At 43.6% G+C, this 27,513-nt stretch overlaps 1 protein-coding gene across 1 annotated transcript in view; it reads right to left on the bottom strand.

Moving 5' to 3' along the window:
• Positions 1–294: 294 nt before the first annotated feature.
• The window catches only part of HCN1 (hyperpolarization activated cyclic nucleotide gated potassium channel 1), a 179,441-nt gene continuing 152,222 nt past the window's right edge, over positions 295–27,513 (bottom strand). Inside the window, exons 6-8 of the mRNA XM_083402775.1 lie at positions 23,387–23,627; positions 7,336–7,500; positions 295–1,865 (exon numbers count right to left, since the gene is read on the bottom strand). Of these exons, the coding sequence (XP_083258901.1) occupies positions 1,039–1,865; positions 7,336–7,500; positions 23,387–23,627 (1,233 nt within the window). The 3' untranslated portion in view covers positions 295–1,038. The remainder of the gene's footprint in view (positions 1,866–7,335; positions 7,501–23,386; positions 23,628–27,513) is intronic.

Genomic DNA, 27,513 nt, shown 5'->3' with positions numbered 1-27,513 from the left:
GTTTTCTGCTAAAAAAAATAAGAATCCAAGCATGCGTGGAATATTTTCAGACACCACCTAGGGCAATGAAGAAATAGGTGATGGTATTGGTGAAGTACACAGAGCAGGATCAAGCATATAATTTTGCATAAAAACACTGCATGTAAAAGGAGCATTGTAGGTCTCAAGCCATTGCATTACAGTTGTGTTGCATTTTATATTTCGTAAAATTTATTTTTTTTATATTTTGGCGTGAAGAGTTGCAAACTAAATTTCTAAACAAATACTTTGCAATGGTACACCACACAGGAGCTATTTTTGTTGTTGTTGTTATTTGGGTCTAAAAAGTTATTTACAGTAAGATTAATGAGTCTCCACTAATTTTACCCCCCAATATGAAGATAGAAGTCCACCCAGCTTTCAGAAAGAGGAGAATGATTCTGAGGTTAGATTTCATCCAAAACAAGCAGTACTGCTAGACCTTTTTCTGTATACAGGAAGAATTTCATTGATCCTTCACTCGAAAACCTGGATGTAAAAGCACCAAAAAGTAATCTGGACCTCTAAAATGGGAAATGTGTCTCAATTATTTTTGTTTAAGAAAAGTTAAAAACTACTGTTTGCGAATTCCAAGCTAATGGGTGCATTATGTATGGATTTTTATTAGTATTATTGTTATTACTATTTCTGTGTGGCTTAGTTCCTGGAATTATTAATACTGCCTTTTAATGTAGAATAAAAACAGGAAATCTCTTCATTTTTCTAACCAGGTTAAAAATAAATAACATTACAACCACTGTTTTTAGACTCATTTTAACAATTTCTAAGAAAGGAAGACATGAGAGGCCATTTTGGATTTCTCTCCTCTCTCTCTCTCTCTCTCTCTCTCTCTCTCTCTCTCTCTCTGATGTCCATCTGACTCTCTGTCTCTCTCCATACATTCAAGGGTTCATTTTGTCCAAAGTGCTCCTTTTCATTGTAGACAGCTGGGATCTATTGGAAATCCTGGGAGTGATCTCAGTTTTATGTCAGTCTCCGCTTATTTGAAGTCTGCATGAATCATAAGTTTGAAGCAAACCGCGGTTTATCGCCCTCTAGTTCCGTGCTTAAGACTGCGGAAGAATCCCTTTGCAGCGTGGCAGCTGGTGGCGTGGGCCCTCGCGTAGGTGGAATTGCTCCTGAAGACATCTGGCGGAAGAGGGCCACTCTTTGGGGGACAGTGCCTTTGCTCCCAGCCTGGATGCCTGTGCTTTGGAAACCGGAGACGGGCTGTGGAATGGAGGCTAAAGATTCTCCCACTGTCGGGTGAGGTCTAGAAATCATAGTGGAAACCTCGTGGGGTAATGAAGGCTGTGAGGCAGAGAGGGGTCTCACCTCTCTTGTCAGACTAGCATTGTGAAGAGCTTGCGTACTCTTGTGGACTTCACTCTTCTGTGACCCACTAGGCATTTGCTGCTGCTGTTGCTGCTGCTGCAGTTGCTGCTGTTGCTGCTGCAGCAGCGACAACTGCGAAGCTGTAGGCGTTGCATACTGAAAAGTTCGGCCGGCTAGAGGGCTTTGTACCGGTGGGCTGCAGACTGCGGAAGGGTAGGAGCAGGGGGAGAAAACGGCAGCTTGCTGAGGCGTCTGTGTGCTCGGCGTCGGAGAATTCAGGCTCATCACAGAATACACAGGCGGGGATTGAGTCCTCATCTGCATCGAGGGGGCAGTGGTCAAAGGACTCGAATTCAGTGCTGGCATTTGCTGCAGATTTGCCGGCCCGACTGCCTGCACCATCTCTCGGTCGTGTTTCACTATCTGTTTCAAAATTTCGCTCTCCTGGTTGTTGAAGACACCAGTATTGAGATCTTTTTGGAATTTTTGCAGCAGAAGCGAATTCTTCTTTCCTTTGTGGGCGAAACGGACACAACATAGCATGCAAGTTAGCATCTCTCTGGTCACCAGGCAGATCATACCATATCTATCTAGCTGTCTGTCTGTCTCTTGCATCAAGGCAATAAGGGAAATGGTTAAAATAGCCAAAAGACTTAACATCAGCCACATTCTTTTTTTTATATATTCCTCAGATTACGTCACACTATAAGAAAAATAACATAAGGGGTGATCAGGCAGATAGATGAGGCTATCCAAAATGGGAATAAGCACAATTCTCAGATGCTAGAGTAACTGGGATCATCACTACAGGGCAGGTTAGGCCCCTTCCCACTCGTGTCTTCCATTACATCCTTTCACTTTCCCCCATAGGAAATTGCAACCATTCACTTCTACAGTTCAGGTTCCTGGGAAACCCACAAACACAGTGCGAAGGCAATAGACTCCTCTTGCCTTTCCTTCCCAGCAACTATGATTCAGTGGCATGCTGCCTCCTAACACAGATGTTCATGTCTAATAGTTATTAATCCCCACTTTTAAGGAACATGGGTCACTGCTGTGATGACAGCGTCATGCCCCATAGTGCCCCATAGTGCATATAAAGACACTATGTTAACTGCTTTTAATTATCTTATGTGTCAATTTCCTTAAGATGGCTGTTTACAAGGAAATTAATAAGTTGATGATGCTGTTCATAATACTACTAATCACAGGCATGATGCACATGAAATGAAAGCAAAAACCTGTCTTGCCCTCGCTGACAAGGGTTTGTGTTTGTGTGTGCACAAGTGAGCATGAATGCACAGCCAATTTTGCACATGGCGAGCAGACACTTACTTATGGATCACCTATAACCATAAATCTCTAAGAAACTTACAACAAAATAAAATACAAAACAACATACGTCATAAAATAAAGCAGAGTATTAAAAGTGGCCAGATAAAAAAGAATGTTCCGGAAATGCTTGCTGAAATAAAAATGGTGCACCAGAATCCAAACAATGCCAACGTCTGATTTGCTCAGCATCCTGTGAAATGTTGCATGAATATTTGCATGGATTTGCAGCATCCTATGAGCCGTGGTTCGCAATCCCTTCCCCAAAAAACCACTTAACACACTGACCACCATCGTGATGAGCATTTTATTATTTGTTAACGATAAAGGCTAATGCCTGCTAATACTTCTGCATTTTACTCCTATTATTGTGGGGACTGGTTTGACTCTTAACGTGCAAATATACTTTGCAATCCAATCATGACAGGTTGCCAGCAGTGGAAAGGAAAGGAAATGAAGTAACTAGGTTGTGTTAAAAGAGTCTCTCTCTCTCTCTCTCTCTCTCTCTCTCTCCTTGTTGAGCTGCCCTAATTTTTGAAATGCCCAATGTGTTATGTAAGTTATAAATACATGTGTCCATTTAACACATTTCCTGGAACTAATTATTAAACATTGCTTAAGTAGTGACCACCAGATTGAGAGTAGTAATCTTTCCAAATGGCTGTGAACTAATATGAACTCAGGGGATATTATGTAGTACCTGGTTGTGTAACACAAGTCACAGCATGCAAACTGACTATACTTGGTTTGGGTGCTGTGGAACGTGAGATCTATATCATCCACTGCCCCCAAAGTAAGTCTACAGGCCTCAAAAACAACTTGCATGACTCTTGAAACAACGCCCTACAGCTTCAGTCTAAACAGCAGAGCAAAATCTCATACATTTGAATGCATTTGCAGCAATCGCCTGAATTAATCTGCAGTTTGAATAAACAACACTGCTTTGGAAACTGAAGATACATTCAGCACCTGAGGGCCTTCTCTCCATGCCCCCTTCAAGGGTGGTTCGGAGGCTGGCAACATGAGAATGAGCCCTGCTTATGAAATGCTCTCCCCAGGGAGGCATTCCAGGCGCCACCACTGGAAAAAATCTTTCTGTTTACCTAGGCTTTCATCCCTTAAACTGGAGGGTTTTCGATTTTTGTGGCCTCCTTTCAGCGGCTGGGATGCGTTAGACCTGCCTTTTTAGTAATGATAATTAATAATAATTTTATTATTTATACCCTGCCCATCTAGCCGGGTTGCCCCAGCCACTCTGGGAGGCTTCCAGCACATATAAAACATCAAACATTAAAAACTTCCCTATACAGGATTGCCTTCAGATATCTTCTAAAAGTTGTGTAGTTCTTTATCTCCTTAACATCTGAAGGGAGGGCAATCCACTGCCAAGAATGCAGTGTTTTAGGGTTTTCAGTTTGTTTTGGTTTTTATATGCATTTCAACCTTTGTGCTATTTTTGTAAGTTGCTTTGGGTTACTTTTTGTTATATAAAAAAGAAGTAGCCCACCAATTGCAATAAATGATAATAATACTAATAATAACTCCTACAGGTGGAGGGGGGGTTGGTACATGTCTATGAACGTTGGTGATCATATGGATAATTTGAGGATAGCGAAATGGGGAATTTCCAGCTCAACATTTGGCCTGTCTGATTGTCTCCATGATGCTGATCCTGTGGTGGTTTGAAGATTATTTCTGACAAATCTCTGTAGGTGACGTACTGCACAGGTCTGCCATGTTTGCCAACTTAAAAACAGCCTTGATACTGTATTCACTAGGCTCAGCCATAATTCACTAAATCCAAGCCATACACAAATATGGTCCTATCATTTTGGCTCACAGACTCAGAGACCCCCCCCCCACTCACTATCTGTGCAATAATGACCTTTCCCAAGAATGCTGCTGACAGCCTCTATACATGATTAATAAACAATAATAAGCATGACTTCCAAACTTAGATTCTCAGGGGATATGTGAGAGCCTCAGATTACTTAAATTTCACTTACACTTTCTCTTTTATAGCAACACATCTCTTATTCATAAATCAACATGGCCATTTAATGGAATGGAATGGGATAGTGGGCTGCATTAATTTTTTTTAGGTTTTAAAAGTATTAATATTTGATTTTGGCCACTTCTCTGCAGTACCCGTGGCTCTTTATTTAAAACATTTATAAGCCACCTTACTATTAAAAGGAATCAAAGTGGTGTATAAAAGGAACGGAAAAACAATAAGAATGGCAAAAGACAGCAGAATAATCATGACACTCTCATAAAACTTAGCATGCGCTGCACTGCATTGCAGTGATTCTGCTCCTACCTATGGGGCTGTGTCCAGCGGTGACAATTGGGAGCCACTGTTCGGCGCCATGGGAATTGACCTGTGGTGTCCTACAGGGCTCCATCTTGTCACCCATGTTGTCTGACATCTATATGAAGCTCCTGGGAGATTTCATCAGGGGATTTGAAGTGAGATGTCATCAGTATGCTGATGGCACCCAGCTCTATCTCTCTGTTCCATCTGAATCAGAAGCTGTTGAGTTCTGGACCAGAGCCTAGAGGTGGTTATGGTGTGGATGGGCGCCAATAAATGGAAATTGAATCCAGCCAAGATGGAGGTATTGTGTGCCGAGTTCTTGAGTCCGGGAAGTGGAGAGGTGTCCTGTCCTAGGGTTGCTCTCCCCTGGGAAAGGGCAGGTTCATAGTTTGGGGGTGCTCCTGGATCCAGCATTGTCATTCGAGGTGGCCTCGGAGCACCAACTTCCAGCTACAGCTAGTTCGCCAGCTACGACCTTTCCTGGAGAGAAATGACTCGGCAACAGTGACCCAAGCTCTGGTAACCTCCAGACTGGACTATTGCAATGCACGGGGGTGGGGAGGAGAGAGACTCGGAAACTGCAGCTTGTACAGAATGCAGCAACCAGACTGGAATGGCCAACAGAACTCATATTGCGAGAACGGCACTAGGTACCTCTTTGCTTCTGGGCCCAATTCAAGGTCTTAATTTTGACATATAAAGCTTTAAATTAATTGGGTCTAAAATACCTGAAAGGCTGCTCTCAGAGCTCTGTGGGACAGTGGTGTGGCCCCCAGACTTTGGTACTTGCTACATTTTGCTGTGGGCCTGGCACCAACTTTGCATATATCTGGAGTCATGCAAAAGACTGTACCTTCCTTATTCTCACCCTTACCTCTCCTAGTGTCTCCAATGCTTCTTGCATGCTACTCTTGCCCTTGCAAAATGTTTTAGAGATTCTGCAAAAACTCAAACGGTTAAGATTCAGCAAGACTCTTTTATATGTCACAAGAAGATCTGAAAGCAAGTGAGCTGTCCTTCGTTGTTTTCAAGTTTCCACTGCAACATGCAAACATGTGGGGAGAGTCATGTACCGCAGGACTAGGGGGTGCAGGTGCTGCAGACGCAGAGAGCTGCCGGTTTCTCCTATTTCACCCATTACAACGGATGACTCATTTGTGCAAACTGAAGTATGCAAACTAAGCAATGTTGAACAAAGTAGTAATTCATGTCGCCCTGGAGTAGGGATGGATGGACCCATTAAAGTCTGGTCCACATCAGTTCTCCATGGGGACAGAACTAAGCCCATCCCATTTCCATGTGGATTTTTAAAGGGAAAATTATTAAAAATCCACAAGGAAACACAAAGGTGGTTTTTTTAAAAGTACTTCCAAGGGTGCTCCATTGATCTAAAATATACTTCTTTCTTTTAAACTTTAAAAACAGGTAACCCACCACCATTTGTGTTTACATGGTGGCAGCCATGAAAACTTCCTTATAATTCCTTCTGAAAGCAACAGAATGTCATTAGGTCCTACTGCTCCCCAGGGGACTTGCTGTATTGTATTCACGGTATACAACAACAAGCAGCAGCAAATGCTAGCCACTCCAGACTATGTGGAAAGAAATAAATTTTGGAGGAATGGAGACCACACTGCAACCTCTTGGACTGCTTCATAGAGGGGCCCTCAGAACAGTGGATTCTGAAGTGAACCCATGATCTGATTTGAGTCATGATCTGCCCAGCTTGAATCAGTTGTGCCTGCTTAGAAATCTGAGTTTGGTGGATTCCTCTTCTGACCCGACCTTGGAGCTTCAGAGGCTCTGTTCCAGGGTATGGCAGCCAAAACAGTCCTGGGGATGGGGAGCTTTTAACATGCAGAAAAGTGTGGCTTTGCTTCCTTCCCTCCTCCTCACACATATATACACATGCTATCATGCCCAGTCTTCTTCAAAGGGTTATCATTACTGGGTTGGCCCTATTATTTGACAGAGAGGCATCTGCCTCAGATAGCACATGCTGGGAAGTTGGGGAGCGGTAGCGAAGTGCGAAGAGGACAGAGGTGTGTTTGTGCGTGTGCCACACAGTCTGCCTTTACCCCACTAAGCAAACTAACTTCTGCTCCCCTCAGGTGCAGTGTAGGGGGAAGCCATCTTGTCCTCAGGCAGCAAAATGTCTTGGGTTGGCCCTTATTTTTGCATTTATTTACTGTAGTTATTTATCCCTCCATACCTTGAAAGATACCACTACGTTAGTAGAGCACAATGTTTTAGTTTTCTTGACCTAAAAGACAAATACTTCTGTGGCTGGTGCTATATGAACAGAAAAAGGGGGGAAAACACCAAAAACATACCTATCCTATCCAGCCTGTCAATGGCTACTGTTTCAAAGGCTCTTCTCATCATGGGGTATTCCTCCAGAACCTCGTTGAAGTTGTCCACAGAGAGAGAATACAGGCGGCAGTATGTGTCGGCTCTCACACTGGCAGTGCGGCGGCCCTTGGTCAAAAGGCAGATTTCTGGGATAAAGGAAAGAACAAAACACAGGAAGGAAAAGAGATGAAATGGTTTAAAAAGGTAAGTGATGAGTGAGCGGCAGAGGTGGGGAGGACAGCAGCAATTCAAACCCAGCTCCAATATTTCCTGCAGTTTTGTAAGCACCTCGTGCCTCTTCACTCCGGCTCATTTCGTTAGGTTTACTTCCTGCCATTTCAATCTAGGCAATTTACACATGTCCAGTTGATGCACAACCACACACGCATGCATTGTGACTACCCAGAAGTGGCTGGAAAAGCAGGTAAAATGGGCCATCATGCATGATGACTCAGAAAGCAACTGGGTTGCCTGTATAAAGACATTATATATTTTTACCCCAGAACAGGGCTAGGAATGTGTGGCCCTTCAGACGTTGTTGGACTCCAGTTCCCACCAGCCCCAACCAGCCAGGCCCAATGCTCAGGGATGATGGGAGTTGTAGTCGAGCCACATCTTCCCCATCAATACCCTTGTATAGAAACAGCAAAGTACAACATTTTGATAAAATAAAATGCCTGCATGGAAATCAAGATATTTAGTACCTGCACTAAATCAGAAGTCTCCAAGCTTTTTTCTTACCAACCTCTCTCAGTAGATGCAGATCCCATACTGCGCTCAGCCTATTTTGCTGCTCTAGGTGGATGTTCCTTTTGTCACTGCCATCCTTGCGTTGTCATAAAGGAAGCTAACATGCTCCCTCCCTCAAGAGTCTGCCCCACCAATCACACACCTCTTCATGTGCTCCATACACATGAACAACGCGTTGGGAGATGGGACACAGGTGCTTTTGCCCCAGGCTTCATTGCTCTGGGGTGGGTCAATGGAGAAATGTGTGTCTCCCTCATGTGTTGCCCTTGTGATTCTATTGCCTTGGGACTTAACTCATTGAAGGGAGGCTTATTTCCTCGAACTCCTTCTTCCTCGAACTCCTTCTTCCTGCTAGCACCATTTCCCACACTATTCTCAAGGTTTCCCCAACCCCCAGCAGCAGATTTCAAGGTTGCAGCATGACTGCAAGGCAGGAGGGGAAGCCCTCTTCCAAGGACTTGAACTCCATTCCATTTGTAGGAGGGAAATTAGGAGCCACTGTGTTCTGAAGATGGACACCCACCACATCTCCCTCCAAAGGACACACATTTCCAGTATTTGCAAAGCTGGACCCAGTTGTGATTAGCATACTTACTGTATATTAAAAATAAGGATTCAGTTAGCAATACAGAGACATTCCCAAATGCTAGCAATCACATTATTAGCTAGAGATGGCATCCAAATGAAATTTTCAAAATTGGAACCCCGCTGCCACATTTGAATACCACTCTGGTAGAGGCAAACCCTGCTTAGAACAGTTTATTAACAAGTCCCTGTGCACACAGCTTCATCAACAGAGCGAAAGAGGATATATATATAATTTTGTGAATCGTTAATATGAGGATCACACTAAATTAACTTGAGGTTATCATTTACTATCACTTTGGGAATGCCTGAACTGAAACAGTGCTGTGAAGAACCATTGGCTCATGAGCCCTGTGCCATTTCTTGCAGGAAACTTGATCCCATGGGACCAATATAATTCTGTGTGATATTAATGGCCACCCTCTGGTTCTGGAGGGGGGGGAGGAAACATTGCAAGAGAGGAAGGGAACTTCTGGAATTCATATAGAAATCTTTCCACTTTCCTATGAAACCTCTTAAAAGTTTGATCCCCCCCAAAAGTTAAATCACAAGCAATTGATATCCTGGAAGTGGTTAACTAACTAAAATAGCTACTATATATGTCTAACAGAGCAATCCTATATCCTTGAGCTGTGTTCCTGATAGAGGGATACAATTGCTTCTAAACCCCTTTGTCCAGGTGGAACACACAATGCTTGAAAACACACACACACATGCTCAGTTGAAATAATATTGGAGGGACTCTTGTCAAGAAAGATGATAAACTGGCCAAAATTCTGCGATCGCTCAGGAGTTGATCTTGCCCCTGACAACAGAGTGACATTATACCTGCAAAATAGATGGTGTTATAACACTAAGTCAATAGAGTCAACAGAGAACACTGGACATCTGCCCTCATGTAATTTTCTGAGCTGTAACATTGTAACATTCATTTGTCCTTAGTCATTGGCTCACACCATTTTCCTCTGCAAAAATGCTGGCTCCCTTCACAAAGATATCAATACAAGAGTCCATGGTTTAATTTATTTTTATTTCCCCCCCTGAATGGACGTGTTGTTCCTAAGTGGATTCAAATTCAGAGTTCTCTTTGTAGACTTCCTACCCATAGTTCCATGAAGGCACCTGGTCGTGCGCTCTGTGTGTTTGTGGGAGACATTTGCACAGGGTTGCATGGTGCAAGGATCCCATTTGACTATCTACACTTGCTGGTTGTTATCTTCCGGGATTGGCTACTCTGGGAGCACAATCTGTGGCTGGAATTGTGATTAGTAGGTGGTTGAAAAAAAATTCCAGAGATTCCTTGGGTGTGTCTGTTGGCATCAGCGCCAGCTCCAGGTTTTTGTGGGACCTTGGTGGCTTTCAGAGGGCTCACCGATTCACTTGCCCTCTTCCTTTGGGCCCAATCCATATAACCACAATTGACCTTTAAACCACCCAGAGGCAGAATCTGATTGGCTTCATTTATAAATCCTAGTGGAAAATTCAGGTGTCTCGTAGGAGAGATTTAAATGAGGAGGAGCTCTCATCAATCTTATCTGACAGCTTAGTAAAAGGCATTGCATGGTTCTTAAAAAAACCAAAAACCAATTAGGGGTGAATTTCTCTCTCTCTCTCTCTCTCTCTCTCTCACACACACACACACACACACACACACACTAGAATTTGTGGATAACGAGCATTCTGAAAGAAGGACATCTGTGTGTATTTTTGATTAGCCAATCACCTTAATGATTGTCCATATCATTTTCAACGGTCTTTAATGTTTAAATGTTGTACGCCAACTAGATAGTTTATGATTTTGAGGTATATAAATAGAAATAAATAAAAATAAGCAATGAGTGTGAATGCTAGACGAGACAGAAGATTCAAATGAGAAATATAAAATTATCTTAAATATTTAGATGATCCATTATGTTACATTTTAGGTCCAATGAAAGTATGGAGAGCCTATAGTCCTCTAGATATTCTGCCTGGATTCCTGACCAATGGCTTTGCTGGCAGGGGCTGATGGAGGTCCAATAACATCTGGCGAGTCAAAGGTGCTTTTGGGGAGGGGTCTAGGGTTCCCTTCAGCAGAATGAGCAGGAGGGCCCACAGAAGCAGCAGGATTGGCTCATGACATGGTGAAGAGTGCAAAGCATTTCACATTATCATTTAAAGAGGCCATTCTTTCAATTTTGTTGCACCACTTTTTAAATGTCTTTCCCCCCCTTACAAGACTGGAGAGCAGTGTCTTTTGTTTAAAATTTAGTTAGAACACCTGATTTTAAAAATATGCTGTGTAACTAATAAATATTGTCGCTATTTAATCACACACCTTCTCTGAGCTGCCTTCATTTCATTTCAGTTTTGCCTACTAATCATTATACCCAGTTAGGACAATTTTACAATGCTATTTTAGCATGCTAGAAGAAGGTTCTCAGAAGGTATGTAAAATATTTTCCCCTCAGTCTCTTATTTTGCCCTTATCTCTGCATTCTGAGTTCATTCTTTCGTTTGGAAGGGGGAATCTTTTAAAGAGAGATGTACTGGAATTCCCCATGTTAAACTGAAGCAAATCTGACTTTTATCCAACGGGTGCTTATTGTGCTGCACAGAGAACTGTAATTTACTACAGTGATTCATGCCTGACGGATTGGTTTTTGAGTCTTGTGTTGCATTTCGTGCCTCACCTGCTCTTTTATAGCTACTTCAGAATTAAAGGTCTGCAGAATTAAAGGAGGAGGATCACAGCTCACTGGTAGAGCATCTGCTTGCATGTAGAAGCTTCCAGGTTCAATCCCCGGGAATCTCCAGGCAGGACAGAAAGAATCCTACCACTGCCAGTCCGTGCAGACCATACTAAGCTACATAGACTTAGTATAAGGCAGATTTCTGTGTTTGCACAAGGTTTGGTACATCCTGAGTGAAGAGGACTAGCCAGGAAAATGACCAGGTTACCTAGACCTCTAGGTCTGTATTATTTGATTATACAGCGGATGCTTGGGTTGCAAACGTGATCCATTCACATTTGCAACCCGCAGCGTTCACAACCCACGTCTGCACACGTGCGGGTTGCGATTTAGCGCTTCTGCGCATGCGCAACTGCCGAAACCTGGAAGTAACTCATTCCTGTACTTTCGGGTTTCGGCAGTCCGCAACCCGAAAAGACGCAACCTGAAGCGGCTGTAACTCAAGGTACGACTGTATTTCCAGCTTTCTTTTTTTATCCTGGCCCAATTAAAAGATCAACTATGCAACTCTCATTAAAATTTGAGCCGAGCTTTTGCTTTATTTATTTTTTGCTATTGGGGAAACACACTTCTGTTTGTGTGTGCATTTGTGCTCTCAGTTGCCCACCTGGCACTATGTCTATTTCTCATCCAAGTCCTGTACGCCAGAAGGAAGCAGGAGGAAAGCACCAAGAGTAGTTTCTTTTTGTAAAGGTTCCAGAAAACTGTGTGGTCCTGAGTCAGCCCAGAAGGTGCAGCTCAGAGAAGCTCTTGAGGCCTGGAAAGGAGGGTGTCACACAATCCTTAACAGAGCTTCGCAACTGAGCTAAAGCTGAGACACAGCCCTGCTAGACACTCTACAAAGGCCAGCTCAGTCCATGCAACTGGCAAATAGGATGGCCACTGACGCATCACCAAAAGAGAGGACAAATGAGGACAGAGATATATATATATATTTTAAAAACCCCAACATGTACGTATGTTAGATTACATGTATAAATGCAAATTTAGAAATGATGGCTGTAAGTTAAATAGAAATATATCTCACTGCAGTGGGGAAGGCTGTGATCCAGTGATACTTGTGGCTGCTCAGCCTGCTAGTTGTTGATAGGCAACTTCAAGGGCCCAGGTAGCTCAGCTAGTGGAGCATGAGGCTCTTAACCACAGGGTTGTGGGTTCAAGCCCCATGGTGGGCAAAAGATTCCTGCATTGCAGGGGGCTGGACTAGATGACCCTTGTGGTCCCTTCCAGCTCTACAATCCTATGATTCTATATTCACCCTTCTTATGAGTCTTTATATAGAAGATTCCTTCAAACAGAGCTCTCCAAGCAGAGGACTGTAAAGTAGGGCACATGGCTATCTGACTGGTCCACCACCTGGCTGATAGATAACATGGACTGGGATGGGGGAAGAAAGATTCAGAGTATATGGATGGAATACATTTTGGCTTGCATTTCATCTCAGTTGGGTGGGATAGAGCTTGATTACATTGGTCTTACAAATTGCAGGGGCTGCACAGTGGCCTGCCTCAAAAGGTTCAGTGGCTCCTGTTAGCTGTGCTCTGTGAACTACCTTAGGAATGCAGTCTCTTGGTGCGCTCTCTCTCTCTTTGCATTTTCACAACTCAGATTTTCATGTTTGCATGTTTTACTTAGCTGTTTCATTCAAGAGTCTCCTTTGCTGAACATGCAACACCTGACACTAAAACTGAAAGACACCAAAATTTAGCTAAGCTCCAATTAAAAATTATGCACTAGCATCATTCAATGGCAGATTTATTTATTTTCTAAGTTACTTGGTCTTTATGAACAACTCCTGAAAACTGCTTTTAAAAAACAAGAAGGTTGATCACTTTCCTAATGGGAAGAGAACCATCTGAAGGCAGCAAGGCAACGCTAAAAAGCACCAGTTTATTTCCTCAGGCCAAACTGCATAATGACAATTACAGGTTTAATTAAAAGGGGGGGGGGTCATGATTTGTGCTGCCCCTAAAACAGATGGCATCACATATCTCCAAAGCAAATTCAGTCGTAATGCCTTTGGAATGCAGAATTAGCGTTCAGCTAAGCCTGTGTCAAGACTTTCAGTAAGAGGGTAGGACTTCTAGAGAGGCATCTACAAATCATGAATGGAAATCTGAGGGGCAGAAACTAATTCTGTCCCCATCTTCCTCTATATTGAGTATGGCAAGGGCAATACTGAAACTAACAAGAAGGAGCACCATCCCTTAGACTAGTTCCAAGGAGGAAGGCAGGCCAATGGGGGCTAGCTGAGAACAGACTGGGGTTGGTAGGGCCTTTATGGACCAGCCTCCACTGCTAAGCCAACAGAAATCACCCTTAAAAATCCTGTAATTCCGTTTATTTCTTTATTATAAAATTTATATGCTGCCCTTTGCTAAAAGACCACAGTTATGGCACAAGCACAAATGAAGAACTAAAAAAGTGCATGGAGCTATTAATTTTAAAGCTTTGTATAAGGAGAAACATATTGAATGTCCATCAGCCCTGGTCCTAGTGGTCATATCAGCCAAAGACACTCTACAAACGCCAGCTCAGTCCATGCAACTGGCAATTACTCCATAATGATATTTAAGGAACACCTGAGCCCTAAAATCTGTTTGTCACAGATCATTGCAAAGCTTACCAATAAATAATGGCACGGACAATTCTTTTTTGTTTCCCCCTCCCTCTTGGGTGTTACAGAGCTGCTGTGGTGTGGTGCCTGGACTAGGACTGGAAAGATCCATGTTCCAATCCCCCTCAGGCATTAAACTCATAGAGTTACCTATCTAACAGGGTTGCTGTAAGATCAAAGTAGGGTAAAGACCACATAGACTGCTCTGATCTCATTAGAATAAAGGCAGGATATAAATGAAACATAGGGAGTAGTTGTATTTTATCCCAGATTCCTGCATTGCAGGGGGGGTTGAATTAGATGACCCTTGGGTTCCCTTCCAACTCTATGCTTCTATATGGATTGGCCAGACTGCTATACATTTTTCTGCGGGAAGGTATGTATTTATTGTCCTGCCTCCTCCAAGCGAACCCAGGCCTTTTCTGTCATCTGGTGCAGAATTCAAATTATAGGCTGTAATGAATTATATCCTTCCAGCTGAGGAAAGCTGACTTCAGCTTTAATTTCTCAGCAGGGAGTGGGTGTTTCATCATGTACCAGGCATATTATGTTGCTGTCTAAACGGGCAAGCTGTTTATCTAGGCCATATGGTAGTTTTCAGCAGGCAAAGGAAGAAGGGGACTCAGCCAGGTCTATCTATCAAACAGCCCAGTCTTGCTTCCCATTGGCTGTGGGGTTCATTGGTCAAGCTATAAGTTCTTTGTGGTGGGAGGAGGGAATCTAAGAAATTATTAAATTCTACTGATGTTGAAATCATTTACTGATAATTCTTACGACCCTCCATTTCATTATGGATTAAAGACTCCTCGAGAACTCCAAGCAAACGGATTTCCGCTCACACTAAGTAAATGGCTGGAGGATTCAGTCAATCACTTTCCTAATACGCACATCCTTCTCCCTTACAGAGAAATGCAGCTTTGGACTCCAGCATCTGTCACGAGTTCTCAGCTCGGTTTGCTCATAAATCTTAAGATTTGTACCCATCAACATTAGAAAGGGAGAGCAAGAGATCAATGCTCTGTCTAGTCCAGAATTCTGTTTCCCACAGTGGCCAAGCAGATGCCCATGAGAACCCCGCAAGCAGGACTTAAGCGCAACAGCTGTATATTGTTTGTATTACCCATGGTAGCACATAAGGTGTCCTTGTTTTATCCTCATGGAGGAGAGCCACCAGGGCCGACCCTACCATTAGGCAGAGTAAGCTGGCCACCTCAGGCAGCAGATTTGGGGAGTCATGAAAGGGCAGCAAAGACATCCGATTTGTTTCATATGACCGAGCAGTGGCTTAAAATGACCAACATTTCAAACAAAATGCAACACACAGCCAAAACATAATGTGCTTAAAGTTTACATGGTGGGTCGCAGCTTTCATCATATCCATTTTTGCAGTATGGAAAAGTGTAAAAATACATAACTGTGCAAAGGAAGCACAGAATGGCAGATTGCATTACAAAGAACAAGGCAATGCTGAATTTGGTTTCACTAATCTTATGCATTATGATGTGGTGACTTCAGAGTACACAGAGTCTAATTAAAAGGGATTTTCTCGTACATAATGCAATGTAACACTGCTTCACAGTTCATAATTTTCCAGTACTGATCTAGAAAACAGAGATAGCTGCTCCTCTAAACCAGGGAGGAACTTCATAAGCAGATAGGTCAAAGTCTTTAGCAACCTAAACAGACTGAAAGGCAATATCCTGTTCTGATATGGCTACATTACTGTCAGAAATCATGCAAGCACAATAAAAATATTAAAGATAATACAAAAAGAGGAGTGCTGGTGCCCTGATATACTGCAAGCAAGAGCATAATGCTTAAACTTGGCTCTTTTGCCTAGTCAGCAACCCACACCCAGGCAATACAGTTATGGAAGCAAAACTGTAATAATTCAAAAACCATTCCTTTGAAGGGAGAGGGAATTATTTTGCCTGTAGGTTGGCTTAAACAGTTTGGAGCTTGCAGTGTCCAGTCTTATTTTAGAAATACATTAAAAATCCAAAATTCAACTATTATCCATTTGCTATTCAGGTTTTGTCCCCGTCCTCCTCCGTGCTGAATCCTACAAGGGCAACACTGAGACGGAGGAGAAGGAAAAGTAAGAAGCTGGGAGTCAGTGCCATCCCATTGACTGGTCTTAAGGAGGAAGGTAGACAGGTGGTGGTGGCAGGCTCAGGCTGGTGGGACAGTGCCCATTCATGCAGATGCACCAGCCTCCATTGCCTTTATGTATGGAAAATGTTCCAAAATTACAGTATACAGTTCCAGCAATCTAAACAAATAGTTGGGTTTTACACTAGTTTAGCTTTGTCAATGTCAGTTCATCCCCTCTTCTCCCCAAATCCCCAAATCTTGCAAAATAGGCTTACTACTTTTTTTCTTTTTCAGACCTGCGTAGGACTGACCACTGCTTGTATAGGATTGCACTGTTGGTAAAGTTGAAATCTGATGTGATGGGTACACACAGCTTGTGTGAGCATTCTTGCCCCGATATGTACGTACAAAAAATGTACTTGAAACTATAGCATTTTGGCTCTTTTTTAAAACACCACCACCACCAAACCAACTCACTGCTCTGGTGTTAATTTAAGTACACACCCTCAGATGTAACTGTCATTAGAAATTGAACAAGCAGCAGGAGCTAAACTTTATTAAGTACAGATGTAGGTTCAATGACCCAAAGTATCCATTTGCCCACCCATAGGAAGTAGAAGGTTAGGAAGTGACCAGGAACAAGTTCTTCTTAAATACTTGCGTTATCCTGAGCAGTGTGTGTGCACTGGGGTGAGGGGATGCAGCAGAAACTGAAATCTCATACTGAATGAACTCTAAAACAGCACACCATTTAAATTAGCTGGAAAGAAAGGGAAGCAATTTACATGCATCGTTGTTTAAAATTAATCACACAGCCTTCTCAGTGAGCCATCCATGCATCAAGATGGGAAATATTTAATGGAAAGTCATTATGATGTCTATTAAGATGGAAGGTATCGCTGGTGCAAAGGTGCCTTCAAACGTTGTACTTTTGCTCTTTTACTTCTTAACTCCATTGTTTATCCAAACGTAATTCTTATCTACTTAATGTGTCTAACTCAACTGCACTGTAAAAACAAAAAACAAAACGTTCCTCAAACTTTTGTGTAAGGATCCTTTAAAATATCACAGAGGATAACATCCTAAAGATAATTAACAATAGTTGGGTCGCAGATCAGGTAATCACATAATGAATAGTGGTCTGTGTTCAGGGAGACTTCTGAGATTACAGGTGTTGCACAGTTTCATTTTTCTTGTTGTGTAAATAAGAATGTTTTTGGCTTGGAATACTTGGCTTAAATATGAGGTGAGAATTGAGGCTCTAAAAGATCTGCTCTGGCTCAGATTTTAATAGAAATTGAGAATTCCTGCTCCTCTGCTATCAGAGATGGAATTAGGGGAGGGCGCAGAGCCTTGGAGATGCTGCGACTGTTATTTAGAATGGAGCACAAGAGGTGAGGGCGCACTGAATTTTGGCACTGCACACACCTCCAAATTCCCTCTCCCACCCATGTGTCTTTCTTGCTACTTAGATGGTGATTCTGTCTCCTGCTCTCTGCCTCTAACACTGGGGTGGGGAACTTTTTCAGCCTGAGATGGTTGCATTTCCTCGCAGGCATCTTTCTGGGGGCTGCGTGTAAGTGGAGAGTGAGGCCAGAGGCCAAGGCAGGCAGAGCAATGAGTGTGACTCTTAGCTTTGTACAGCAGGCTGCATTCCAGCCATGCAAAGCCCAGAGGTTTCCACATACCTTCATCTCTCAAACCGAGAAAGGTATTATCACAGTTCATGGGGGGGGGGGATCCTTGAAGGTACAGGTCAGGCCTGGAGTGTCATGTGGGAATGTACCAAGGGCTGGTGAGAGGAATGGAAGACCACATTTGACCTCTGAGCAGAGGTTTGCCACCCCTGCTCTAGTGTACTGCATGCAGTGAAGACTCTGAGAAGTTCCAGGTACAATGGAAAATATCATTTTGACAGCACTGTTCACATCTGTTTGGAGGGAGGAAGGCATTTTACAGGAGAAGCAAGATTCCCAGTGACCTCAATGACATCAAGGGCTTAATGTGTTCTGATTCGGTTTTCTATTTTCCTGCACCGACCAGGCTTGTTTCTTAAAAAAAAATTAAAAATCCAAAGTGAAGGATTTGATGCAGTTCTGAATCATGGGATTCAAGAAAGACATTAATGCCATGCCTAACTGCCAGCCAAGTCTGAAATTCCACACGGTAGTTTTGCCAACAGATTGCTTCCTGCAACAGGATGTAACTTAGTAAACATTGTGATAGATTAGCACCCATTTTAAGCTAACCAGAAATTAGCTGTTGTTGTCGGGAAACTCAATACATACCACCCTGTCTAGTGTAACCAGCTGCAATTAGGTAGTCTTTGTACAGACATACATTGAACTTTGAAAAGATCGGATGATCATCAATTAGCAAGTCTGGATAGGAGAAGGGTTACCGTCAACTAGCAAGTCACATATAGGAAAGGCTTGACCAACTGCATGATCCCTTAAGAATAATGATGAAAGTGTGCAGCACAAGAGGTTTGTTCCTTTTATAGCATGGTCCAAGATTAGAGAAGAGGAGATGCCTATTGGGACTTGAGTCATTGTGGCTGGGGGCAGGCTACATTCATGGATTAAAAGACATAGCTCATTCTTCCTTTATCATTTAGCTATGTATTTCTGTATGGATAAGCAAACACCGTGGACTTTTACAATACACTGGGCCTTGATCCTGTAATGGAATCTTGTACACAGAAACCAGACATCTTAGCGTGCATGCAGATAGCATGCAGTTGTATTCAGATTAAAAAACCTGCAAACCTAAACATCCAACAAGCGTTTTATGTAAGATGGAAATATTGGGGGTAAAAAGGAAGGCCCAACTCAGTGGGGATGCTCAAAATATTGTATTGTCATTTTGAGATTAGCTTATCCAACACACATTACATGGCGCTGCTCTTGAACGTGCCTAGAGGTTTTACTTGGTACTGAATGCAACAGCCCCATATTCTGACTTCATGGCACCAGTACTTTAACAATTGCACTGGCTTTCCACCTGCTTACAAGCCCAGTCCCAGGTGCTAGTTATCATGCCGATAATGGAGAAGGGCTGTACCGCAGCGGCAGAAAACCTGCTCTGTATGTGGAAGCTCCCTGAAGCAATCCCCAGCATCTCCAACTACAGCTGGAAATGTCCCCTGCCAGAAACTCTGGAGAGCTGCTGCCAGTCCGTGTGGGCAATATTAAGCTAGATCAACAAATGACCCTTTTGCGCATTTTGGGGTTGTTGTTTTTTTGTTCTCTCCCCCCCCCTTCTTTCCCTTTTCTCTCCTCTTCTCTCTTTCTTTCTTTTTTTTGGTGGGTGTGTGTGAGAGAGAGAGAGTGGGTTTCTCTTTTTCTTGCCTTTTCTTCTTTCTGACTTTGTTCTTTTTCCAACTAAGTATCTGGTTATCTTAGTCTATTATATTTAAAAAAAGATATTTTGTAATGGGTTCGTATTTTTGTATAGCTACGAATAAGTATCAATGAAGAAGTTATAAAACAAAAACAAAAACAAACAAGTAAGCAAATAATCTGGCTTGGAATGAGGAAGATTCCTATGTCCCTTCCTATGTTCAAAGCCCCAAACAGTTTGGGTCCAGGATATGGGAAAGACTGACCTACACTGCATGCAGACTGTAGTCATGTATGCAGACTGTATAACATATAAAACCTGCCTTGTTGGGTTTTCTGTTATAAGAGTCGCTTTCTTCATCTGCTTCCCCCTATATGGACAGAAGCTAGAGAGGGAGGGAGGAAGTGGGGTGATTTTTAACAGAAAAATAGCTATGGGGAAAGGATTAGCAACAACCCTCCCCAAGGCTGCTTTGGGGGTTTTTAAAATAAAAAAAATAGTCAGGTGAAGGATACATGAGACTGCATGTCACATCTAGCGTGGGCTGAAGAAGCAATGAGGGGATTCAGCAGCAAATGACACACAGCGGGGAACAAAATGAAACAATTGCAGTATTTATCCGAAAGCACTCTATACTTGTGGGTGGGTGGGTGCGGGCAACCAGGGCCTGTTGCTGACCTGCTGGCAAGACTGCTGTTCCGCTGAATTCCAAATCAACATTGCTATAGTTACGTGTCTTTCAGTTATTAAATGCAGAGGGATAGGCTCGTATTCATGTGTTGGGCATTTCAACTAGCAGGAAGTAAATGGAAAATGGCTCTTTATCACAAAAACAAAACACAACCCATTAAAAAAAGACAAAGCAAACAAATATATTGCAGCATATATTGCAGTCCATGCACTAGATTGCACTTCCATCAGATACAAAGCTGTGAAAGGAAGACACACACACACCCCACCTGCCCCCCGGCCCAAATATACATATATATTTCACTACTTTAGGTATAACTAACTGAAGTATATGTAACTGAAATAATGACATATCCTCCCTTTGTTTATTCCGGCCTCTATGGCCCTCTCCTTTCCCTCAGGTTTCCTTTGTGTCTATTTTTAGATTGTAATCCCCTCAGGGTAGCGACCTGTCAAAGCTATTCTTTGCAAAGTGCCATCTTCATAGATGGCGCTGTACAAATAAACACATACACAAATTGAGAGAGAGAGAGAGAGAAGGAGGCACAGTGAAATTTGTAAATGGGCTAAAAAAACAAGGTAGAGTCCAAATGCATACAAGGTAACAACAGACTGATCCATTCCTAAACTGTCACTATGGTGACTAAGATAAGCTGTGCTTATTGTACTACCTGCACTATACTAATTTGACATCTCTAGTGGTGAAGACACTCAGAATCCCAAGCGGGAGGAGCTGGTCTATTAGAGCAAATGGGGCGCTGTCCCACTAAACTCAGCTGGCCTCACCTATCTGCCTTCTTCCTTACAACCAGCTCAAAGGGTGGCTGTCAGGGACTGGCTGCATGAGGAATGGGAGTGGGCATTGCTGGCCCAACAGCCCCCCCCCCCCCCCCAGGGATGAAACAGAAGAAGACGACCTAGACCCAGGACAGTGATGGTAGGACACAGGGGACCAGTTCGCAGAAGGGACAAGCTGGGAGATGCTAGATGCAGGAGGGCTGAGTGATCAGGGAGGGAGGTGGCGTCAGAAGAAGGAGGCCCTTTCAGGGCAGGGTTCGGGGCAGAGAGTCTCCGTGTGAGTGCCGACTCAGACAGGGAGGGGTCAGAGGTTGCCCCTGCTGCTCAGGAGCTGGACAGTCCCAGTCCTGCTGGCTCTCCTCCCCCTCTGATACCCTCCGCTCGAGGAGAGTCCAGGACATTGCTAAGCAACGGGCCAAGCAGGACAGGCGCAGAGAAGAAGTCCACCCCCTCGCCGCAGTCTACGGCTGCTTGGGAGGGATCAGGAGTGAGAGGCTAGAGGGGGAAGACGGAGTCAGTGGTCAGTTCCAGCAATGTCTTCAAGCTAGGTGAGATTAGCCACAGGGACTCTGCTGTGTTGTTTACTTTCGGTGAATAAAAGCTAATTGCATTCCATGTCTCAAGTTCTTTCCTGCTCTATGAATGATTTGTATTCGCCTGACAGCTCCTTGACTGCCTATCAGTTTCTTCCTCCCACAGCCTCAGTTTTGCCCTTGTAGAATTCAGCAGGGAAGACGATGGGGTCAAAACTAGAATGGGCACCATGTAGGAGATTATGCTCTAAGGAAGGCTAATATTGTGTGAGTTAAAAATGAAACATACAGTGGTACCTCTAGTTATGAACTTAATTTGTTCTGTTCTTAACTAGAGGCGTGCTTTTGCTAATGGGGCCCCTTGCTGCTGCTGCGCCGCCGGCACACGATTTCCGTTCTCATCCTGGGGCAAAGTTCTCAACCAGAGGTACTACTTCGGATTAGCGGAGTTTGTAACCTCAAGAATCTGTAACCTGAGGCATTTGTAACTCGAGGTACCACTGTACCCTTATCAGATTCATTATCAAAATTGGGCGGTTTGGTGCGTGCGTGTGCTAGATAAGTTATATTGCTCCATTCTCTTAGTTAGAAGCTATTGAAACTCATAAACACAAATGGATAGGAGACTTGACAGGAAATGGCAAGCCTATCTCTGAGGTTTAATAAAAATGAAAGCATTCAAAGATTAAAGCTATTTCCATGCAAAATAATATTATGCTAATTGAATCTTTGCACACCTAGTCTCTCCTAAGGCACGGAAAACATTTATTTGTCATTAATCCTAAGTATAATCAAACTGAAAGAGAAGGTGCTGCAAGATTGCTCTCTCTCCCCGCCTCAAGAAGCTATTACCATGTTGACGTAGGAGACCGCCAAAAGTACTATCTAAAGAACAGCAATACCTGTAAGACATCTTTCCCTACTGCTCTGGGGAGCTTCCAGATCCACTGTCCTTGCTGCCACGCACAAGCATATGCAACATTAAGTATGGTCACTGCATACAAACAATCATGAAGAAGCCAATTGGTTGTACTGAACATCACATGGGCAGTATTATACTTCTGCAATGGAGCTTCCCTTTCTTCTCTTCCCTCTTAAGCCCCTTCAGCTCCCAAATCTGCTCCAGAGAGTCCCCCCAACATTATAGAGCAGATCAGAGGACATGGAGACAGTGGCGTAGCGTGGGTTGTCAGCACCCGGGGCAAGGCAAGTAATTTGTGCCCCCTAACCCGTGGATTTTAGTAGGGGCAGAGAGCTGCGAGCGCCCCCCCCATGTTGCGCCCGGTGCGGCCGGGCCCCCCTGCACCCGCCACGCTACGCCACTGCATGGAGAGCTTCCTGGGGAATGAGAAGAAGTGCCATTGTGCATGTTCCAATGGTACATAAAATACAGTTGGAAATAACCCAATGCAGGTCCTGCCATGTTTCTTTTTGTGCCAAATAGACATCCATGTGCTCTGTGACTGCATATAAACAGCATCACGCATGCATTTGTCAATGACGGCAGCATCAAGCAATGACTTTTGAAGACCACAACCAGTCATTTCGTATCAACCACTGTCCCCCCAAAACACAATGTTTTTATACAGCATTAACTTAAACATTTTTCTGTGAACCATTAACCAATGAGCAATCAAAATGCTGTGGAAGTGTGAGTGAACTAGCAAATCAGGACACAGGCCATCCTTCTTGGCAATTTAGCAATGAGTGCAGTAGAAAGCTTTCAGATAAGTTACTGTATCCTGTTGCCACAATCTTCAAGGAAGGAAGAGAAAATATACCCAACAGATGTGCTATGTTGTCTTCATAACCTTCCTGAATCCAAAGGGTTTAATCTGCATTCACTCCCTCTATATATAAACCTCAAGGCATGCATTTCCTTTGTACTCACCTCCAAAGTAAGAGCCATCTGTCAACTTCATCTCTTTACTGGATTTAGTGATAACACCGGCAACCCCATGTTGAATGAAATACATCTTTTTCCCCACAGCCCCTTCTCGGATAATGTAATCTCCAGGCTGGAACACCTCAAACCGCAGCTTGCTCAGCATAGCCGTTACAAAATTTGGGTCAGCATTTGCAAAGAGAGGCATTGTGGCGACAAGCTTCCGGCAGTTAAAGTTGACAATCTCCTAAAAATGGGAGGAAAAATAATTGGGGTCATCACAAAGGCATGTTCAGATGGAAGGAAATTAAATGGAAAAGTGAGAAAGACACAGAATCATGTGGCAAGATCAAGAGGCAATCTAGTTCAGACATCTAGCACCACAAAACTATATACACACAGCTACTTGACTGGCAAGGAAGAAGTTGAAGTTAAAAACACAATGATTCATTAGGAGTGTCTTCTGTGTACACCCAACAGAAACGAGTGGCAGCTGTGTTAGGAGCAAATATGTGCTTTTGTGCATGCCTTGTTGATTCAGATTTGCCCAGAAGTACTTCCTGGACTGTGTATGTGCAGGCGCACTTATTTCAATGCAGCAACTTTACCAATGAAAATCTTTTCAAAAAAAGAATTGCCGATCCAAACAAGCAAGTTGTCTAGAAAAAAGGCAGGAGGACCAACAGGATTTTGTCACCTCTGCAAACTCTCTCTCTCTTTTAAAAAAACTGCATCAAACAAGCAGCAAATATTACCTTAGCAATTACCACTGTGTGGATAGAAGATAGAAGCAGTCTGGGGAGTGATTAAATTATCTTGATGGCTGCATCCCACAAGCTGGTTAAGTGGGAGCAGTGGGACTTCAGTCAATTTAGTCCTTTTGCCTACAGAACAGAGCTAAAAAGGCATAGTGGTATGAAAGGGAAAAGCAGAACAGGAATCAAGTCATTCTAAGCCCAAAATGCATGGAGTTGAGGACATGGAGTTGCCAACAAAGGACGGGGCATGCCACTTATCCTGAGGACATCTAATATGGAAAATGAAGACAAAACAAATTGTTCCAAATAATGCTTCTTTCACAACCCTGCCGCTTGGATAAGGAAGGTCAAGGATAATGTGTTCGTCATGATTCTGCAAACCACAGGATGTGGCACTGGATGCCAGTTTCCTGAGACTCCCAGATTTCATTTTTAAAATAAAAGGACATGCTATAAAGGGTACACGGAATTTCTGGTGACAGCACAGAAACCAGAGGAACTGCTGAATGTGTGGATTTCTAATAGTTTCAGGTTGGGAATCTTCATTCCTTCATTCCATTTTGGGGCACTTCCAGGCTGCCAGTTTTTTTGTGGGAGTGCTTCAAGCACATACCCAGAAATCAAAGTTTGTGGAACTGAAGTAGATTAATGTAGTCTGCTGCCCCAGGACAACAAATCCACATTAAAATAAAAAAGGAAAAAGGAAACAGACTTTTTTTGCAGGTAGGAAAGTGATAGAGAAATACACCCAAAAATATGGAATCCATGAATTATTAAAAATCCCCATGCAAACTATTGCATACTGCTAACAAATCAGATTGAATTGATGACTACTAGCCATGATGACTATGTCCTGCCTCCACAGTGAGAGGCAGCAATGCTACTGAATGCCATTTGCTGGAAACCACAGGAGGGGAGAGTGTTCTTGTGCTCAAATCCTACTTGCAGGTTTCCCATAGCATCTAGCTGGCCACTGTGAGAACAGAACGCTGGGCTAGAGGGGCCTTTGACCTGATCCAACAGTTTCTTCTTATGTTCTTCTGTCCTCAGAACTCTCCCAAGACCACGGCCCTCACCAGCCCTGCTCCTGTACTTCAGGCAATTTTGCCTGTGTCCTTCAGCCTTATGAATGTCTCTTGTTTGCTTTGGTGGTGGGTGGAGAGGTGTGTATACGTGGATGGTAGAAGCCTCTGCCTTCTGTATGAATGGAATGTAGCCTACCGTACTAAGGTAAGAGTCATAGAATTGTAGAGTTGGAAGGGACCCTGGCAAGCATCTAATCCAACCCCCTGCAATGCGGGGCTATGCAACTGTCCCATACAGGGGTCAAACCTGCAACATTGGCATTTTCAGCACCAGACTCTAACCCAGGTTCTCTCAAACTCGGCCCTCCAGATGTTTTGAGACTACAATTCCCACCATCCCTGACTACTGGTCTTGCTAGCTAGGGATCATGGGAGTTGTAGGCCAAAAACATCTGGAGGGCTGAGTTTGAGGAAGCCTGCAGTCTAACCAATTCAGATCCATGGATCTGCCCACTTTGGCCTTTGTTTCCCCACCACCACCGCTGGTGTGTGGCCCTGGAAGTTTGCCTAAGAGGCAATGTGGCCTGGCTCCATCTCCTTAAGTAACTCATGTGGCCAGGGAATCTTAAAAAGAACATTCAAATGACTCAAAGCCAAGGCTGGCTAATTTACGGGCCTATTACAGCCTGACATGTCTTTTGTGGTGAAGAGCATTTCAATTACGTTTATCTCACCTAACTTATAAATTAATTATGAACCAAAGATCATTTCTGTAAGAAATAAGACTCCTCTGCCTTCGCCAAGAAGTGGTTTGAATTATTCTGAAACACGCCTGCATGTTAATCACCACTTCTGCGATTCCACCAAAGTTGATTTTTATAGTGCCTGAGCAGTCTTCGAGAGCCGGACACGAGGTCTAATCTCTTCAAGCCAGTGACTCAGATGCTGCATATCGGCCAGAATGACAAAGTGCCACCATCTGGCTGTGGAAGGGGGACATCAGGTCTCCTGGTGGCAAACCTTGCGAACTTACTGCCCAAGGGGGCAATGCAAAAAATGTTGTAAGTGTCAAGGCACAGTGTACTTAACACTTTGGAGCTAGACAGATAAACACTGCATTCGAATAGAGTTTAACAAAATGATCGAAGCTGCCACCCTGAGCTCTTCTGTACACAGTGGAAGTCCATTCTGGTATTATTTCCTCCACTAATCAAATTGTTAAAATGTGTGCACTAGAGCAATATCAACACACTTGACCCGGAAATCTGGAAATTCTGAAAATCTGGCAGGACTGTCCAGTTCTGGCCAAAGGAAGGAATGGGAAGGAGGCCAGCAAGAAAGCAGGCCAGAATATGTCAGGTGACACACTCTGACACCTCTAAAAGCTTTTGGGTCAGCCTTCCTCATGTGCATAGTATCACCCTGACTTTGGAAACCCTTCCCTTACAGTAGATGTGGGGAACATCAGGCCCAGGGGGCAAAGGTGGCCCTCCAAGCTTCTCTCTCTGGTCCTCAGTGTTCTCCTGATGCCCCCACTTTCTCTCTAGCCTCTCCCTTCTCCCTAGACACATCCGTCACTAGCCCTGATTCACACCCCCTGTTTTTATCTGGCTGGGATGTGTCTGTGAACACTTCCAACTCGGTGATGCTGATAGTGCCTCTTTCTTGCCTTGAAGGAGGATGGGTGGGTGTACTGGAGGATGAAGGAAGGAGGATGAACTGTGTAAAGCCCTCCTTCGTGGGCCTCGTCCTCAAGAGGTCCGGAGGGTGGCAACACAAGAACAGGCCTTCTCTGCAGTGGCTCCCCGTCTGTGCAATGCTCTCCCCAGGGAAGTTCACCTGGTGCCTTCATTATACACCTTTTGGCACCAGGCAAAAAACGTTCCTTTTTAACCAGGCCTCTGGTTGATTTGATTTACATCCTGTGCCCTTTATAAATGTGGGGGTTTTTTGGGGGGGAGGGGGGGTCATTGAGTTGTTTTTATTTTTATTATGTATTTAGTGGTTTTATGTTTTGATTTTGTTCTGTGAAGTTATAGGGCGGTATATAAATTCAATCAATCAATTTCACATTCCCTGCTCCACCCACTTTTACTTTTGGCCTTGCCTGCTACTGGGATGCAGCCCTGGAACATTGTCAAGAAAAATGTTCAGCCCTTGATCTGAGAAAGGTTGGGTAGCCCTGCCCTTGAGGCACAACTTGTGCCAAGACTTTGGTCATTTCAACACTAGGTGACAAATCCCTCATTTGCCCAGGCTTTTCTTTTTTTAAAAAAAAAAGTCATTAGGAATTATGTTGTTGCTGCAGATGAGAAGCCCAGGTTGTGCTTCCTGGGTATTTTTAATGATG

Source organism: Podarcis tiliguerta (assembly GCF_965153285.1).
Source record: "Podarcis tiliguerta genome assembly, chromosome: 11".
NCBI classification, from domain to species: domain Eukaryota; kingdom Metazoa; phylum Chordata; class Lepidosauria; order Squamata; family Lacertidae; genus Podarcis; species Podarcis tiliguerta.
The sequence above is the reverse complement of the archived record's forward strand: the minus strand, read 5'-3'. Positions and strand labels throughout refer to the sequence as shown.